At 52.5% G+C, this 15,769-nt stretch overlaps 4 protein-coding genes and 1 non-coding gene across 5 annotated transcripts; 2 read left to right on the top strand and 3 right to left on the bottom strand.

Moving 5' to 3' along the window:
- Window positions 1–1,321: 1,321 nt before the first annotated feature.
- NCU02046 (hypothetical protein) lies at window positions 1,322–4,367 on the top strand. The gene is made up of 2 exons (XM_959575.3): window positions 1,322–1,898; window positions 1,962–4,367. Exons 1-2 carry the CDS (start codon window positions 1,645–1,647, stop codon window positions 3,232–3,234), a joined length of 1,527 nt encoding a protein of 508 aa, XP_964668.3. The 5' UTR covers window positions 1,322–1,644; the 3' UTR covers window positions 3,235–4,367.
- A 970-nt stretch (window positions 4,368–5,337) lies between these two features.
- NCU02044 (GTP-binding protein) lies at window positions 5,338–7,896 on the bottom strand. Its single transcript, XM_959573.3, has 4 exons — window positions 7,238–7,896; window positions 7,098–7,169; window positions 6,490–6,975; window positions 5,338–6,282 (listed from the first exon to the last, which is right to left on the bottom strand). The coding sequence occupies exons 1-4, from the start codon at window positions 7,310–7,312 to the stop codon at window positions 5,728–5,730; spliced, it is 1,188 nt and encodes a 395-aa protein (XP_964666.2). The 5' UTR covers window positions 7,313–7,896; the 3' UTR covers window positions 5,338–5,727.
- Window positions 7,897–8,137: 241 nt separating this feature from the next.
- Window positions 8,138–10,105, top strand: NCU02043 (UPF0326 protein hag1). The gene is made up of 2 exons (XM_959572.2): window positions 8,138–8,779; window positions 8,864–10,105. The coding sequence occupies exons 1-2, from the start codon at window positions 8,681–8,683 to the stop codon at window positions 9,701–9,703; spliced, it is 939 nt and encodes a 312-aa protein (XP_964665.1). The 5' UTR covers window positions 8,138–8,680; the 3' UTR covers window positions 9,704–10,105.
- A 361-nt stretch (window positions 10,106–10,466) lies between these two features.
- On the bottom strand, window positions 10,467–10,579 carry NCU15014. Its single transcript has one exon. It is a non-coding gene; the product is annotated as a tRNA-Leu (tRNA).
- A 908-nt stretch (window positions 10,580–11,487) lies between these two features.
- NCU02042 (hypothetical protein) lies at window positions 11,488–13,774 on the bottom strand. Its single transcript, XM_959571.2, has 4 exons — window positions 13,242–13,774; window positions 12,649–13,143; window positions 12,390–12,564; window positions 11,488–12,284 (listed from the first exon to the last, which is right to left on the bottom strand). The coding sequence occupies exons 1-4, from the start codon at window positions 13,489–13,491 to the stop codon at window positions 11,798–11,800; spliced, it is 1,407 nt and encodes a 468-aa protein (XP_964664.1). The 5' UTR covers window positions 13,492–13,774; the 3' UTR covers window positions 11,488–11,797.
- Window positions 13,775–15,769: the final 1,995 nt, after the last annotated feature.

The raw sequence follows: 15,769 nt of genomic DNA on the forward strand, positions 1-15,769 counted from the left end.
CCGTGCCTGACCTTCTACTATAGTGTCGTCGAGCCGTGGCAGCCTTCCGTTTGGCTTTTCCCCTCTGCGGATGGGTCCGTTCAGTAGTCCTGCTCAACGGCCTAGCATGCCTTTGTCGCCGCGGGGTAAATGTCTTTTGAAGGTGATGGTGGTGCGGTGGTGGTGTCCGGGTGGTGCTGCGAGAAAAAGACGCGATGGGTTCGAAGCCTTGCTCCATCAAGACGTGTCGTGGCTCGACTCGATGGCCCTGGCTGCGATGTGCTGCGGGAAGCACCGTCGTGATGACCCCGCGTCGAAGTGGCATCTGGCAGCATGATCGACCCCCCATTCTGTTCCGCCCTGTTCTCACTTGTCTGTCAGTTTGTTCCCCCCGCCCTATCCTATGTGTCCCGATATTGTCCCCAAACACACGCTCCAACAGAAGAAGTTCTGTCCCTGGCCCGCCCTTGCTGCCATCTGCCATTTGCCGTCTGTCTGGTTCGGTTCCCACGTCGTCCCGCGGCTGGCGCCTGGGCCCAAGATCTCGAAAGGGGAGCTTCTGAAAGTATCGTTGCTACTGGCGAGTGCTGGATCAAGTACAACAAATGACCCTTGACGGGTAACAGTGCTACGCTGTAGGCGGGACCATGTGTCTAAATATGACTCATAGACGCCTGCATGGCGGCTTGCACCGACATGGGATTTATGGCCAATGGTGTTGCTGAAATGCCCATCTACCTTCGACTTCTCAGAACTAGGGCTTCCCAGAAGGGAAAAGGGCTCTTCTTTGCGTGAAGTCCCAAAAAAGGGAGCTTGGGCCATGAAGCATCTTGAGGAAGCTTCCACATGGAATGAATGGAGCGAGAGAACGTGTAACTGCCGGTACGTCTTCTTTGTCCTCTTTGTCCATTGTGTGCCCTCCTCCGATCCGACATGTTGATGCATGTAAGTGAGATTCGAGATTATCGGTATCTTATCAGTCTACATACCCTATCATTCCTCTCCTGAATAGTGTTTCCGACCTGTGTTTACCTTTTTTTGACGTCGACCTCAAAGCATCATGTCTCCAGAAACCGACAACCACAATGGCGGCTATTCTATCCGTCAATTACGAACCCATTTCTCAACTATCCAAATAAATCGTCGAGTGACATGACCCTGGGTCTCAACGAGCGCCATAGATCTCCGCGTTTCAGATTTATTTGGATATCTGAGCAATCAGAGTCGTCCATGGGTTCCAGCCTTAAACCCGACTGCCAAGCTGCTAACCACCAAAGACTAGGGTCGTGACAAGGGCAAAGGGTAACAACGTAGCCAAGGTAGCACTGGAGGCTGCAAGTTGCTCTTCTCTTCTCTTGCTCTTTCCGGTAATCCCTCTTGGACCTCTCCACCAGGGGTAGATAGGTATTCGCGCCTTTGTACACTCACTAAACAAGTATTCACAAGAGATACGTACCTTTGTGAGCACAGCTTACACGCCTGTGTCTCCGAGCATGTCTCTCATGTGGTTTTCGCGACCGCGGCCCACGCTTAACGCTAGTATTCCTATGCCCATGCTTCTCGCGCCGGCAATGGGCATCCATCGTCCAGTCCTCTCCTGGTGCTAACATGGGTCCATACTCTCCGGCCCTCCATGGCCTATGATCTCGAGTTATCCATCTGAGCATGAGGATAAGTATAACCTTGTTTCCCTCCTCTTGTTGCCCCTTCTTGCTTCATGTCCAAACAACATCTTCTCTTCAGGCATCTAGAGTCTCAAGTGTCCGGGCCAAGACCATACATACGATCCCTTCCTTCCTTTTCACCTCCACTCTCATACAATTTAGAATCACCATCGGAGCGGGTCTCCTTCCTATCCTTGTTTTCCAAACTAATCTTGTAATCCGCTCCTTCCACTACACAAGCTTCAAGATGTCTACGTAGGTTGTTTCCACTACCCCAGACTGCCATCAGCTTCACAGCTAACCGTTGTTGGGACATAGTCTGGCAACAGGTATCCCTTACGAATTCACATTCCCATCGTGTGAACTTCCAGTCACTCCGCCAAGCTTTTCTTTCGATCCTTCTCTCCTTGAGATCAACTTCAACCCTAGCCATGTTCGCTCCGTCTCCCATGGCTCATCGGTCTACTCCTCCTTTGAGTCTTCTCCCTCAGAGTCAGTGAGCGCAACAAGCACACGGAGGACAACACCGGTCCGGAGCCGGTCACCCATCCGTACTCATGGACCTCTTCTCCTCCCCAAGATTCGCAGCCAGGACCAGTCCATCGATCCATCCGCCGTTGCTGCTCCGGCCCCCAAGCGTGCTCGGACTATGCCGGGCCCAAGGATCGCCCGGGCCCGGGCCAATACCGACAGCTTCCGACCTGTACATCAGCGCAGCTACACCAACCCAGATGCCATCTCCTTCGCGACTCCTCTCCCCTTCGCGGAGGATAACAGCGGCATCGTCTTCGCTCCCATCAACTATGTTGCCGAGCCTTCATCGGTACCTCACTCTCGCCGGGCGTCCTTGTGCAGCCTAGACCACGTCACCATCGAGAGATATGGCTATCCCACCTACCGCCAAATGCCGACCTATGTGCCATCCCAGACTCGGGCCAGCCTCAGCCCGTCGCCTACGCCGCAGCCCCAGGCTCAGTTCCCCCAGCCGGAGTCTTTCATGTACCAGCCGTATGCGCCGCGCGCACCTTCGCCTCTCGCTGCCGCCGCTCCCATCACCCCCGACATGACGCCCTCGACGACCCTCCTATCCTACCTCACCTCGTCGAACCCGGCTCCGTCGCTCGTTCGCACCATCTCCTTCCCGCTTCGGGATCCCCACACCAAGCACTTCTGGTGGGACGTCCGACAAGTTCGCCCCTGGACCAACTTCACCGCGGCCTCCATCCTCTCCATCCCCGGCGCCTCCGCCTGCCTCTCGGTGCCCATCTCACAGGCCCTCCTCCCCACGGCCTCTTCTCCTCACCACCGCCACCCCGAGACCGAAGCCGCGCTGCACTCCATCTACTCGGCTCACTACCTCCCCAAGCTCAACGCCGCTCTGGCCCTCTGCTCGCAGCGCCCTCTCCAGCTCTCCGTTCCCTCCAAGAGCCCCATGGCCGCCGTCGCCACCGGTGCTTCCTCCGCATCCGCAGCAGCAACCGACAACATGTTCATCGCCAACGTCGCCGGCGAATCTGCCACCAACAGCGTCGCCGCCATCTTCGGCGGCAAGCCCCACCGCGCGCGTCGTCGGGCTCGTCAAGTCCTTTGACCGCTTCAACACGGGCATGCGCGTCGAGGGAAACATCAAGCGGGTCGAGTATCTGCGCGGCCTCGCGCACTTGCACCACGTCATGCGCGAGCACGGGTGCCGGTACGGCTTCATCTTGACCGAGATCGAGCTGGTGTTTGTTCGCAACGGGACCGAGACCACCCCGCATTTCGGCTATCTCGAGGTGGGCAGCGTGCAGCTTGCTGCCACGGGTAGCGAAGCGGCCGTGTCCGCGGAGAATGTGAACGAGGTGCAGATGACGGCTTGCTTGGCCCTTTGGGGATTGTGCATGCTTGCGGGCGACGAGCCTGTTCCCGGACAGGTACACTGGAAGGCGGAGATCGGTGCGCCCGCTGAGGGAACGAGACGGAAGGCGCTGGCGAGGGATGAGTGGATGCCGCAGCCGCAGTTGGCGGAGAAGAGAGAGGCGAAGAGGAGTAGGGGGTGGATCTGGCCTGAGGATGCTGTGGGAAGGAAGGAGTTGGGGAAGAGAGGTGTGAGGTATGGTGCTTGCTAAGTTGAACTTGCGGCACAATTGTGAGTGTGACGGAATGGAAAAGGGGCCTGGTACAAGGGGCGGTATTGATCTGGCATCATCATCACCATCATCTCGACTTGTGCGAAGTTGAAGAACGGGTTTCTTCACTTCACTCAGTTGAACGTGATACTCCCCTTTGCTCCTTTTTCTTCCCGCTAATGGAGGAAAAGAAGAGAGAAACGGTACATGGGATAAAAGTCTGGCACTCCACTCCCTTTTTTTTCATCATCTTCATCTTCTTCTTCACCATCTTTCTTCAACCTGGTTGTTGGCAAAGAGATTTTGCATTTGGCTTTTGGCTTCTTTTTCAACGGAGTTCAAGACAGGGAAACAGCATGGGTTTAAAATGGGCGGTCTCAGCATTTGCATTTTCATGTAGCATACCAATTTTTCTTTTGTCATCAAGAACAAGAATGAATGAAAGAAAGAAAGAAAGAAGGGCGCCGAAAATCCCGGATTAGGGAAATGACTGGTTCATCATGATGCCCGGGGGTAAGGAGGAAAATTTGCATATACCATACATACCACATACATCAAATACCATTCAACACCAAGACACTACGTAGGTATACAATCGTTGTGTGTGATGTCCCCAATCCAGTTGAACACATTATCGTGACTCTTGTATTGATGTGAATATCCGAACAACACAAATACCCATCAATGACAGGATGCTGGACACATCGCCTCCAACCCCACCGTCAACAACTCCTGAAGCTCATATATCTCAGTAGCCTTGGAACCGACCAATTCACTGGAATGGTGTAGCAAGACTTATGTGTTGTTGTTTTTTACAAAGCCGACCTCTGACTCGTGTAAATTACCCTCTTCTTCGTCTGTTTTTTTCCCCTTTCAATGGGGATTTTTCGAGTCCGGCACTGAACAATCTTGTGATGGTCTTGAACTAACGTCGATGCCTGATTCCAGTGAGGTGTACCTTGGCCGCCTATTGTCGAGCACGGGTTCCTCCACTTGGTCTCTTTCTCCAACCCTGCCCTTCTCTCTTTCTCTTTTCTCGTTCTCTTTCTCTCTTTCTCTCTCTTGTGAGGCTCTCCTCCATCAATTTCACCCACCACCCTCCCAGTCCGCCACTTTGCTCTTGCGTTAATTGGTTGCAACAGCACCTCTTGCGTTCTTTTTCAGTCTGGTCTACTCTACTTACCCTCAGCATCGCCGGCTTCACAAGACATTATGATTCCGGGCAAGATATGTGCGTCATCTCAATTTCTTCGACTGAAATTATGGAGGTCCAGGTCTATATCTGTTATGTTTGGAAGTTGCTGGCTCACTGTGACTGTCATAGTATGTACTAGTGGAAATGGATGGGTAGGGACTCTTATATACAATAACATAGGATGAAAGGCCAATAACGAGATGGAACCTGGACTATCTTAACAGATGTTGACATGTACCATCACAGTCACCGCTATGTACATGTATCACAGAAAGGTGGACGTTAGTACGAATGAGAACCTTGTACCTGGAGAGTGGTATACTGATTAGTCTTAGTATAACGGCAGGTGTGATTCAGTTACAGTTTAATGATTCTTGGGAGGAACTTTAAAGGTTCAATTCTTGGCAAGAACTCTTAGTACACGAGGTCGCGAGAAAAGAGAATTGTAATTGACAAGCACCATCTGACATTTGACTAGACCAGCACAGGGTCTACAGCCGGCAGTAATGTTAGGTATGAACATGGGGGTATGGATGATCAAAGACTTAGAATAAGTGGCAAACAAACAAACGGTGCTCCTGTCAACTAAGTGAAATGAATCCATGTACGGCATACCCATCAAATTGTTTGAAAATCTTCAACAACCATATCAAGACAGGATGTACATGCTTACAAAATACACAAGGCGCGTATACAATCAGGAAGTGAACACAACAAAGATAGGAAGCCAAGTCATTTGGGATTTCATCATTCATGTGTATTGACAATTTACGTGTATCGTTTAGCTCTTGGCAGCACCGGCCTTGAAGAGGATGATATCACCATCCTCAACGACGTAATCCTTGCCCTTGGTCATGACCTTGCCCTTGGCCTTGACCTCGGCTTCGTCACCACCGAGCTCCCTGAGGACGTTGTAGTTGTAGACGACAGCCTGAATGAAGGTCTTCTCGAAATCAGTGTGAATGACACCAGCGGCCTGGGGAGCCTTGGTGCCGTTACGGATGGTCCACTGGCGAACCTCATCGGGACCGGTGGTGAAGAACGAGCCGAGGTTGAGGGCCTTGCGCATCTGGATAATAATCTTGGGCAAAGCAGACTCGGCGCCAACCTTCTTGCACTCCTCGGCAGCCTCGGCCTCGGTCTCGAAGCGAGTGAGGCGCTCCTCAAAGGAGACGGAGAGGGGAATGATGGGATCACCCTTGGCGTGCTCGTTGATCCAGGCGGCAATCGCGGGAAGATGCTTGTTCTTCTTGCGGATGTAGTCACGCTCGGAAAGGTTGACGAGGTAGACGACGGGCTTGGCAGTCAAAAGGAAGAGAGGGTTGATGACCTCGATCTGGAATCATGCGGAGTTAGCAGATGTTTCGATGACCAATAACGAAACGTGATGCATAGTGATGGATGGAGGATGTGTCAGGATAAAGTTTTTGTCTCATGGATCCTCATAGAGGAATCGAAGAGCTGGGTTTATAATTCAGGCCTTGGGCCTTTTATCATCATTCAAGGATTGGAGGGTTATGCGGATGAGGAAAATGTTGCTTACCTCCTTGGGACCCCAGGTGCCCTTGCGGACCTCCTTGCCGTCCTTGAGGTGGGCCAAGATCTTCTCGATAGTGGCCTCTTCCTCCTTCCATTGCTTCATCTGAAGAGACTGACCGCCCTGGCGGGTCTTCTTCTTCTGGTTCTCGAGGGCTTTCTCGACGAACTCGATATCCTTGAGACGAAGCTCCTCGCTGATGATGTCGAGATCACGAGTGGGGTTGACATCACCCTCGACGTGGATAATCTCGGCATCATCGAAAGCACGGACAACCTGGAAGATGGCATCGACGGCGCGGATGTGAGACAAGAAAGCATTGCCGAGACCAGCGCCGGTGGAGGCACCGCGGGTAAGACCAGCGATATCGTAGACAGTCAAGTTGGCGGGGACGCGCGACTTGGGCTGGTACTTCTCGCACAGCCAGTCGAAGCGCTCATCGGGAACGATGACGCGGGCCTCCTCGGGGTCAATGGTGGCATAGGGGAAGTTCTGGCGCGCGGGTGGATGTGTTAGCTTCCGGTCATCATCATCATCATCATCATCATCGTCGTCGTCGTCGTTGTCGTCGCCAGGGTCGCGAGCGTGGGGGCGGGAGGAAGAGGGTCGCTTACGGCGGGGTTACCAAGGTTGCACTTGGTGATGGCCTGGAAGAGCGTGGACTTGCCAACGTTTGCCAGTCCAACCTAGAATCGGCATCGAGAACAGTGTCAGCGGGGTTGGGGAGATGGAGCCTAACCTAGGCGCAACCCACAATGCCGCTCTTCAGGTTGTTGCCGGGACGGCCCAGGAGGATCTTCTCCTCCACGACCTGCTTCTTGGGAGGCATCTTGTTCCGTTTGCTATAAGAACGGGTGGAGATGTAGACGAAGGTGCAGTCAAGCCCTTTTCTGTTTGGAGGAAGCGAGAGGGGGAAAGAGGCAGAGCGGAAGCTGCGAGAGCTGGAGCTAGCAACAGCTGCTGCGACTTTGGTTCGGAGGAGGGGTAAAGAGGAGGGTTGAGAAGCGAAAAATAGGGATCGGAGCCCTAGGTGAGAAGACGTTTTGACGGTTGCCAGTGGGCTGAAAGGCTTACTACCCCCGCCCAAAAAATACACAACGTTCCGGTAAAAGTGTGGAAAAAAAAAGAAAGAGGAAGGTAAAAGGCAAATCTGCAACAGCCGCTAAGAAGGACAAGTCAATGTCTCAAAGCCGGCTTCCTTCCCTACTAGGAGTTGTTTGGTAATGGTCGATCGCTTGATGGTCCAAGATTGATTGTTTGAAAAGAAAAAGAGCAACAAGGGTAACAAGAACCAACGTTGCCAAATTGCAAGGACAAGTGGTATTTTGTTTTGGGGGTTTTCTTGTTTGCGAGAATTGGCTGATCCAAAAAGATCACGGAAGGAAAAGGGCAAATGCAAAATTTTATCAGCCCTTGTTTGAAGACTCCGCCCAAAGCCCAAACAAAAAAACACATGGATCGTGTCAGTCAGTCAGTCCCGTCCCGTCCCATTCCAGCAGCTCGAGTGGGGTGTCTTAGTTTTTTGCCCGTCCTGGAAGATCGATTCACCGATTCAGGCCCTCGCCCTGAGCGGGGTGTTGTCACAGGCGACTCCCCTGCCCCTGCTGGGTGTGTGATGACGCTCTGCGACAGCCACCCCAGCACCTGTTCGCATAGCGTATGGCCCTTCGACGCAGCTGCCAGCCGCAAAGGTGCGAGATCTGCTGCCATGTCGTCGTACAAACACCCCAGATCGAGCAAATTGGAAGCATTTCGGGTAGTCATTTAACCAGTTATTTACGCGTACATTTGCATCCTATAGCTGAATGCCTCTCCAGACAATACATCCAGACATTACCTATCTCCGTCTACGTGTCCATTTTCCGTCCTTCATTGTCGCCTGCTGAAAGCGTCCGTCTTCCCAACCGCATCGTGCGTATCCCGTCGTTTCGCCTCCAGCCTATTTCCATCGACCTCCGGCATAAGCGCTGATCGAGCGGTTGGGGGCTGAATAGCTCTTTGTCCTCAAGGGTTCGAGACCTGTCTTGAATCGCCAACTTCGGGAGCCGCATGCGCCCTATGAAGCAGTGATCGAGCTTTCTCAGCGACCGAGTTTAACTGCTTACTCCCGCCCGTTCGACGAGCTTCAACATTCCCGTCTCAGGTCCTCCATTTTGTCCATCTGAGCGGGGGAGTGCCTCTACGAACCGTCGTCACCATGTCAGGCAAGAAGTCACACAAGCCAGCAAGGCCACACCGATCGACCCTAGCAATTCCAAAGACCGAGATCCTCATCAACGTCTACGATCTCCTGCCGGTATGTTCCAATCTTCTCCGCCTTTGACTATCTCCCCCATGGCTACGACTGGTACTAACCAGCTCTCTTCTTTCGCTCTTCAAGCCCGGCCGCATCTCCTCGACCCTCTGGTTCCTCGGAACCTCCCTTCTCCATTCCGGCGTCGTCATCAACGGCCGCGAATACGCCTACGGTGGCCACACACACCGAGGCAAGACGGGAGTCTACTGGACGGCGCCCCGCACCGAGCCGCCAGGGGGCACCTTTCGGTGCGAGCTATTGCACGGCTTCACGCTCGCGACGCCGGCCGAGATCGACGCCATCATCCGCGAAGCGTCCGAAGAGTTTCTCGGGACCGCCTACAACCTGTTGACGAAAAACTGCAACCACTTTACGTCGCACCTGTGTCAGAAGCTGACGGGGCTGCCCGGGCCGGCATGGCTGAATCGTGCCGCCAGCATCGGCGTGGCTCTGCCGTGCATGGTGCCCAAGGATTGGATCGAGGTTCCCGAGTATGATACTGCGGACGGCGAGCTAGTTGATGACGTGGATCATGGCGGTAATGGGCGCGGAAACGGTGGACTACATGGGAACAGTGGTGGGCGGGACAAAAGAGAGGAGAGGAGGGCAGCGAGAGAGGAAAGGAAAAGAGCTGCGAGGGAGGAAGATGAAGAGGAGCTGCTGGCGGACGAGCGGTCGAGGATGTTGAGTAGTTCGGGGGAGTCGCCTACGCTTGTTGATCTGGGAAGGGAAAGAGACCGCGAACGGGCATCGACGACATATAATATCGGTAATGGTAATGAGAGGGAGGGTGAGGGGCAATATCGAGATGATGAAGGGGGGGCCGAAAGTGGGAAGGGTAAGGGGAAGGCGGCGGCGGTGGCTACGAGAGATTCTGCTGGCAGAACGCTACCGCCTGCGGAGAGGGCACCGACTTCTTCTTAAGATCGAGCTGCTTGGATGAGATCCCTATTTCTTATTAGGGGCCAGGTTTGCTTTTTTCATTTTGCATGGCATCGCTGGGAGTTATGGCTCTGTATTTTTATGTCTGGGTTTTGTTTGTCCTTGGGAGGTTAGCTACGCGCTTGATCAGCTTCTCTTTTCCTATGATACCAATGGCGCATCGTTGCATTTCATTCTTCTCATGGCTGGTCAATTCACTGGACAACAATAGCCAGTATTGACGGGTCTGTTTTCCTGCTCGAGCTCTCTCCTTTGTTCTATGCGTTGAGTTACTTTTTGCCTACTACTTGTTCTCTACTTCGGCGACTGGACGAGGGGTCGTAAGGACATACCGAACAGGTCCAATATAATACACTTTTCCAATGACACTCTTGCATTTCGAGCTACATAGCATGGTCTGTGTTTCTACCTAGCCATAACACGTCTCGCAGGTCTTTCCATGGCCTATTGTGACGTCTCGCGGGTGGGTATTGTACATTCCCTCGAAATCAGCATCAGAGATGGTGGGCACGAGACATACCTGCTTTCTGACACCCTTCTCATGCAAGTCTTTGCGGGTCTCGTTTTCGGGGTGTTTGCGGTACGCAAAATGACCGCCCGAGGCAAACAAGTCAATTTGTTCTTCAGATCAGCATCCATCTGTCATAGAGATGATAGTCGAAAAAAAAAAAAAGTCGAAGTATTCCGTCATCAATGCAAGGAGCAAAAGGACGAAGAAGCCCCCCAGAGCAACAAGTAAAAGAATTGACTGGAGTGGGATTCGAACCCACGCATCTTGCGATACTAGAATGCACCTCACCTGGTGGTGAAGAAGAATTTTCTTGAGTCTAGCGCCTTAGACCGCTCGGCCATCCAGCCATTAGAAGATTGGTGAATATCAGTTTGACGCATGAATCTATATAGTAGCTTGAGAAGTTTACTACAAACACAAACTGTGCGTATAGTTGAATGACTTACATCTGGAAAGGAATTGCGTGCTAGTATAGATGCTCTTAGGTCTCAAATCATGACTTGTACAATGTCGAAATGCAAGAAAGACCGTAGTAATGTGTAAAAACGTGGATGCAAGAGGGGTATAGCAAAGTAGGTAGGTAGGTAGGTAGCGCAATAGTCGTAAGAATAAACCGAACAAGGACAGTCTAATACGGCTCGCTTTAGCTAGAAAAGGCCGTTACAAAACTGTGAAGTCCTCTCGTCTTGTAAGAATTTGGGAGCACAATACCCAGAGTCTATTATACCTCCTTTGGTCCAGGAAACCCTTTGAGTTTCATTCAGTTAAGAGGTGTACCAAAGACGCGGGGAGGCGTGCATAATAGTATACCCCGAGGTGTTTTTTGACCTGCTTGATTTACTTTGATGACCTTTCTCGGCTGGGCAGATACGGGACATTATGGCGATAGCCGGTTGAGGCTGAGATGTATCCAGGGTATAGGACTCTGCTCAACATCGACAGTGTAATATTACCTCTAGGTACCCGCTTTGTGAGCTTGAGGTTCGTGGAACAGGTCCCCTTAGATAGACGTCTACATCTGACCCAAGCTCGCGGAATTGCAACTTGGGATCGTGGGAGCATTTTTCCGGAGGACAGCCGTTCTATGCTGTGTGAGGGACACCGTAGAGGTAATGAGGATTACAAAGATGCCAAGTAACTGCATACTCGATATATTTCGCTGTACATGTGTGAGCTCAAGAGGGTTAGTAGGTCACTTGCATTGCCGTGCGGTGCATGCCAAGCCCCTCTTGTCGGGCGTTCGATGGCCTTCGGTTCACTACACTGCATTTTCGACAAGATTAAACCGAGGAAAGGGCTAACATAAGACAGCCAGCCCCAGAACTACGCTAGCAAAGGTACATATGTTCTGCCTCGAGACCGAAAGTCTCGGGGCTTCATCGCTGATCTCCAATTTGATCGGACCATCATGCTACATATGGTGTGACCATCATTGAAATTTATCCAACAGGCTGCCATTCGTCCCTCTTCATTTACAGGCAATCTCTCGCCTATATCCCTTCCTTCTCGCTAATTCATGAGTTCTCTTTCTCGTCTGCAACTCTCCAGTGGCAGCCAAAAGCCGTTCATGCAACGACAGGTTTACCGATCTTCATACCCTTTAACGGCCCGGCCTCCCCCCTCTCAACCCTTCCATTCCACACAGCCATCTGCTCACAAAACCCATATAACGTATCCGTAACGCCCTTGTACCCAATTCCTCCCTCCTCCACACTCTTCCTCGCCCTGGAATCATCGCAAATCGTGTACGCCGACACAGTGAACACCGCCGGCTGTAGCATGGCCAGATCCCCCGCGGGCTCCTTCCACCCAAACAGCTTGGTCAGGACAGGGAAGTTGATGATCAAGTCAGCCCAGTAGGTCTCGGTGATGGGGGTGATGGAGAGCAAGCTACTCAAGGTGTAGAAGTCTTGGAAGGCGATGGGCGGGCCGGGGTCGGTGACGAGGAGGGGACGGCCGGCGCAGGCGGGAGGGACGGGGCGGACGGCGGGGTTAAGTGCGGCTTCGAAGAGGAGATGGGCGATGGAGACGTTGCGGGAGGAGATCCAATTTCTAAAGGCGTGGTTAGGGCGTTAGTCGGAGGATCTAGAGACAAAGAAACCCCCCCCCCCCCCCCAAAAATAAAAAAAATAAAAAAAAATCACAAGGTATACTGACTGGATGACGTGCGGCGTCCAGGAGACAATGCTACCGGCTTTGAGAGCAGGACTAAAGGTTACGTCGTGCTCTACATCTCCAAAGATGCCATTGCCGGGACGGACAACGCCGGTACGGAAGCCTTCTTGGTTGGCGGCGCAGACCAGACGTTCAGCTTCGGCTTTGGCGCGAGCGTCTTGTTTCGCATCAATTTTAACCGTCGTTCAGCAAAAGTTCATTACCAGTGCACCTACTAACCGGGGCTTAGAATGAGACTCACAGTTGCCAAAGAAGTCATCGTGAGCCTTCAACGGCTGATCGAAGTCATCCTCGTTGAACACTTGAACATAGTTACTTGCCAAGCTGGAAAGAGGCCATTTCCAAAACTTCATAGGCTTGAGGGCAACGGAGGATGAGGACGTGGCAATGAAAATGTCAGCACCGGCCTCCTTGGCAGCAGCCAGGACGTTGGAGGCACCACCGACGTTTACGCGAGCGACACGGTCATAAGTCTTGATGCTCCGTTCGCCAGGACGGATCACGGCGGCAGTGTGGTACACGGTCAGGGGAAGACTTGCAACAGACGCAGGCCATGGCTTGGAGAAGGCCGCTTTCACCGAGTCGGGGGAGGTGATGTCAGTCTTGATGACCTCAACCTTGCTGGCCACACCAAGCATTTGGGGACGACGAAGAGGAGCAAAGTCAACGATCCGGACACTCTCCGCGGACTGTCCACGAGCGATCAAGTGTGAGACAATGTCACCTCCTACAAGACCTATCGTGGCGTGTCAGTTACGGTTACCCCTTTTCATGTTTCTCGTTCACGAGGAATTTGGAGCGGGCATGGCTCGTAAAAACAAGAAAAAAACTAACCGGAACCGCCCACCACGATGTACCGTCTGTCCAACTTGGGTGGGAGATGTTTCTTGATATCGACGGGGTTCTTTTTGACCCGTTCATATGTCTCCCGTATATATTCCTTGCTCCAGCGGTTGGAATTGGGTGACAGTTTCAGAGCTGTGGGTGGCACCGTTCGCATGGTCCTGTTGACTCCATAGACCCAAAGCGCGCCGATGATAACGACTGCAAGGCCCAGTGGCCAAAGATCAAGTCCTTGCACCATGGTTTCTCATGGCTCTTGATGGCCTTGTCGTTGGGGTAACTTGGAGATGAGTGATCCCGTGGCCCGTCTCGAAGGTCGGGATTCTTTGAAGACGTTGTGCGTCGTGAAGAGCAGCCGGGGCAAGCGAGCGCAGTGCAACCAGACGTTCTACTGCTTGCTACGCATCAAGATGAAGCCGTTGCCGATGCTGTTTAATCACAGATCAGGGTCCACGCGCGTCGTTGCGGTTGCCTTCCCCTTTTTGATCATTAATATCCGCGTACCCGCGGTGCACCTAGTCCAGACCATCTGTCGCCTCAATAAATACAGTAGGTTGAGCGCCTGAACAAGGATCAAGTGCGTAGATCTACCGGTCGCTGCCAGATGGAAAATCACTGATACCCTTCTGAAGCCGCAGCCCGCCCGGTCATTGATGCGCTCCAGGTTCTGTTGTCTACGGACCGAAAGCGCCGTAAAGATTTAACGATCCATTGAACCCACCAGAAGTCTTGTGGAGGGTAACGTACATATTGCTCGCCAAGGACCCTGTATTTCACTCACCCTGGAGGCAGCCTTACTCTCAACCGGCCTTGACATGGCGGCCACACAAAGGGACAGCGGTGCGTGTAGCAAAAGATTACCAGAGTATGTGAAGTGAACTTTTGTCCGAACACTGCGCGCCGGCAGATGATGCAGCACAGTTCAAAGCTTCGTCTCGCTTTGTGTGGATTGATAAAAGATCTTCAGGGAGTCTGCTGGATATCAGACGAGGCGGCGCGGCTACCATGTCTTTTTTTGTTTTTTTTCATACCATCGCGGTAGTGTAGGAGTGTGCGCACAAGGGGTTGCAGGGTGTGCACAAACACTCTCCAGGGACCGAGCTTATGAAGAACATTCATTTATTTGCCCTTCGTCATGCTCTTATGACTATCGCTCGCTCAAACTTTGTGCTCGACTGCTCGGCGTTTGGACATTGACTGACGTTGGGCAAGGCGTGGTCGGTTGTCCGGTGCCCCCCGAGATGAGGTTGCAAAACGCTGGAATGCGTTCGAGACCAGTCCGGTTCGTCGGATCTTCAGCGCATCTCGGCTTGCGATAGCGAGGTGAACCGTCGCATCAAATACTCGCCGTGACGAAAATCACAGGCGACTCACACAGAGTCGATCACTTGGAAGCCCCAAACGATAGCCACATGATTCGTTTGGTCAATTTCTCATGTCCCACAGCAATCCGCACAATTTAGCGAGAAAATTTGTGTTGGAGATGCCGACCCGACGTTGTGGAATCGCAACCCATCCGGATGATCCAGGTCTCGCTGCCAGGGCCCAGGGAGAGCCGCGGGAGAGAGACACGGGTCCCAACCATGATGTGCAGTGAAAATGGTACCTACATACATACCTACGTAGTTTGACGGGGGAGCTCCTGGTGAACCTTTCACTGCCTCTTGCCTCTACGAGCAATTGCGCCCCTTTGATTGGCCCACTGTCAACCAGGGCGGTGCTTTAACACCACCTTCAGGCGGTCGATGTGCTGTGCGCTGTGCGCTGTGCGCCTGCTCGCCTGCACCGTCCACTGCACAGCTGCAGCGTCGGAACTTGCCTGATCACCAACCTACCGCCTGCCAAAACCAGGTGGGACCGTGAATGATGGACGTGCCTTCTGCCACGTGCATCACGTGTGGGGCTAAATCAACAGAAGATGGTGCTGATGATATGGATTGAACTGCAAGCGACGATAGAAGGAACCCCTGGCGGCTTGGACGGTTTCACTCTGTCACTGAAAGATTCTGCAATGCTACAAAATATTGCAGTTGATGCTGTGTCTTTTGTTGGTGTTTTGACATCGCTGGATCGATTTCCTGGGGGGCAGACAAACTGAGCCAAAGAGGAAGCTCCACAACTGAACTCGATCTACGCAGCGATTGTGATTAGCGGTGACTTTTACGAGACGGCACTATACAGCTCACCCCTGCAGTGGTTTATCCGTTAGCGCGGGACTTTGACACGCACTTTACGCAACCTACCTATCACCATACCAAAAATTTTAATACACGAAGTAATGTCAACCAGATGCGATTTGAATACTTTCATTGTACAAGTTACATACTTTATCCAATTCTTTGGTTTCGCATGTGGTTTTCCCATCGTTTTGCTGTGTATCTTGGGCAAACTCCCGTCGCAAGAACCGCACTAGCCATCAAATCAGCATTGAACTGAACTGCCAGGATACATACACCTCGCCTCGCGACTGCGACTACCATGTTAGAAATGTGAGACTTAGGTAGGTACGGAATGCAACA

Source organism: Neurospora crassa, linkage group I, assembly GCF_000182925.2.
Source record: "Neurospora crassa OR74A linkage group I, whole genome shotgun sequence".
Taxonomy (NCBI): domain Eukaryota; kingdom Fungi; phylum Ascomycota; class Sordariomycetes; order Sordariales; family Sordariaceae; genus Neurospora; species Neurospora crassa.

Bases quoted from the DNA above. Each gene is read 5' to 3' on its own strand.
- NCU02043 (XM_959572.2), top strand. From the start codon at position 8,681: ATGTCAGGCAAGAAGTCACACAAGCCAGCAAGGCCACACCGATCGACC. The intron at 8,780-8,863 runs GTATGTTCCAAT...TCGCTCTTCAAG, and splicing joins ACGTCTACGATCTCCTGCCG to CCCGGCCGCATCTCCTCGAC.
- NCU02044 (XM_959573.3), bottom strand. From the start codon at position 7,312: ATGCCTCCCAAGAAGCAGGTCGTGGAGGAGAAGATCCTCCTGGGCCGT. The intron at 7,170-7,237 runs GTGGGTTGCGCC...TGCCGATTCTAG, and splicing joins ACAACCTGAAGAGCGGCATT to GTTGGACTGGCAAACGTTGG. The intron at 6,283-6,489 runs GTAAGCAACATT...GCATGATTCCAG, and splicing joins GCACCTGGGGTCCCAAGGAG to ATCGAGGTCATCAACCCTCT.
- NCU02046 (XM_959575.3), top strand. From the start codon at position 1,645: ATGAGGATAAGTATAACCTTGTTTCCCTCCTCTTGTTGCCCCTTCTTG. The intron at 1,899-1,961 runs GTAGGTTGTTTC...GTTGGGACATAG, and splicing joins ACAAGCTTCAAGATGTCTAC to TCTGGCAACAGGTATCCCTT.
- NCU02042 (XM_959571.2), bottom strand. From the start codon at position 13,491: ATGGTGCAAGGACTTGATCTTTGGCCACTGGGCCTTGCAGTCGTTATC. The intron at 12,565-12,648 runs GTGAGTCTCATT...ATGCGAAACAAG, and splicing joins CGATGACTTCTTTGGCAACT to ACGCTCGCGCCAAAGCCGAA. The intron at 12,285-12,389 runs GTCAGTATACCT...CCACGCCTTTAG, and splicing joins TGGACGCCGCACGTCATCCA to AAATTGGATCTCCTCCCGCA.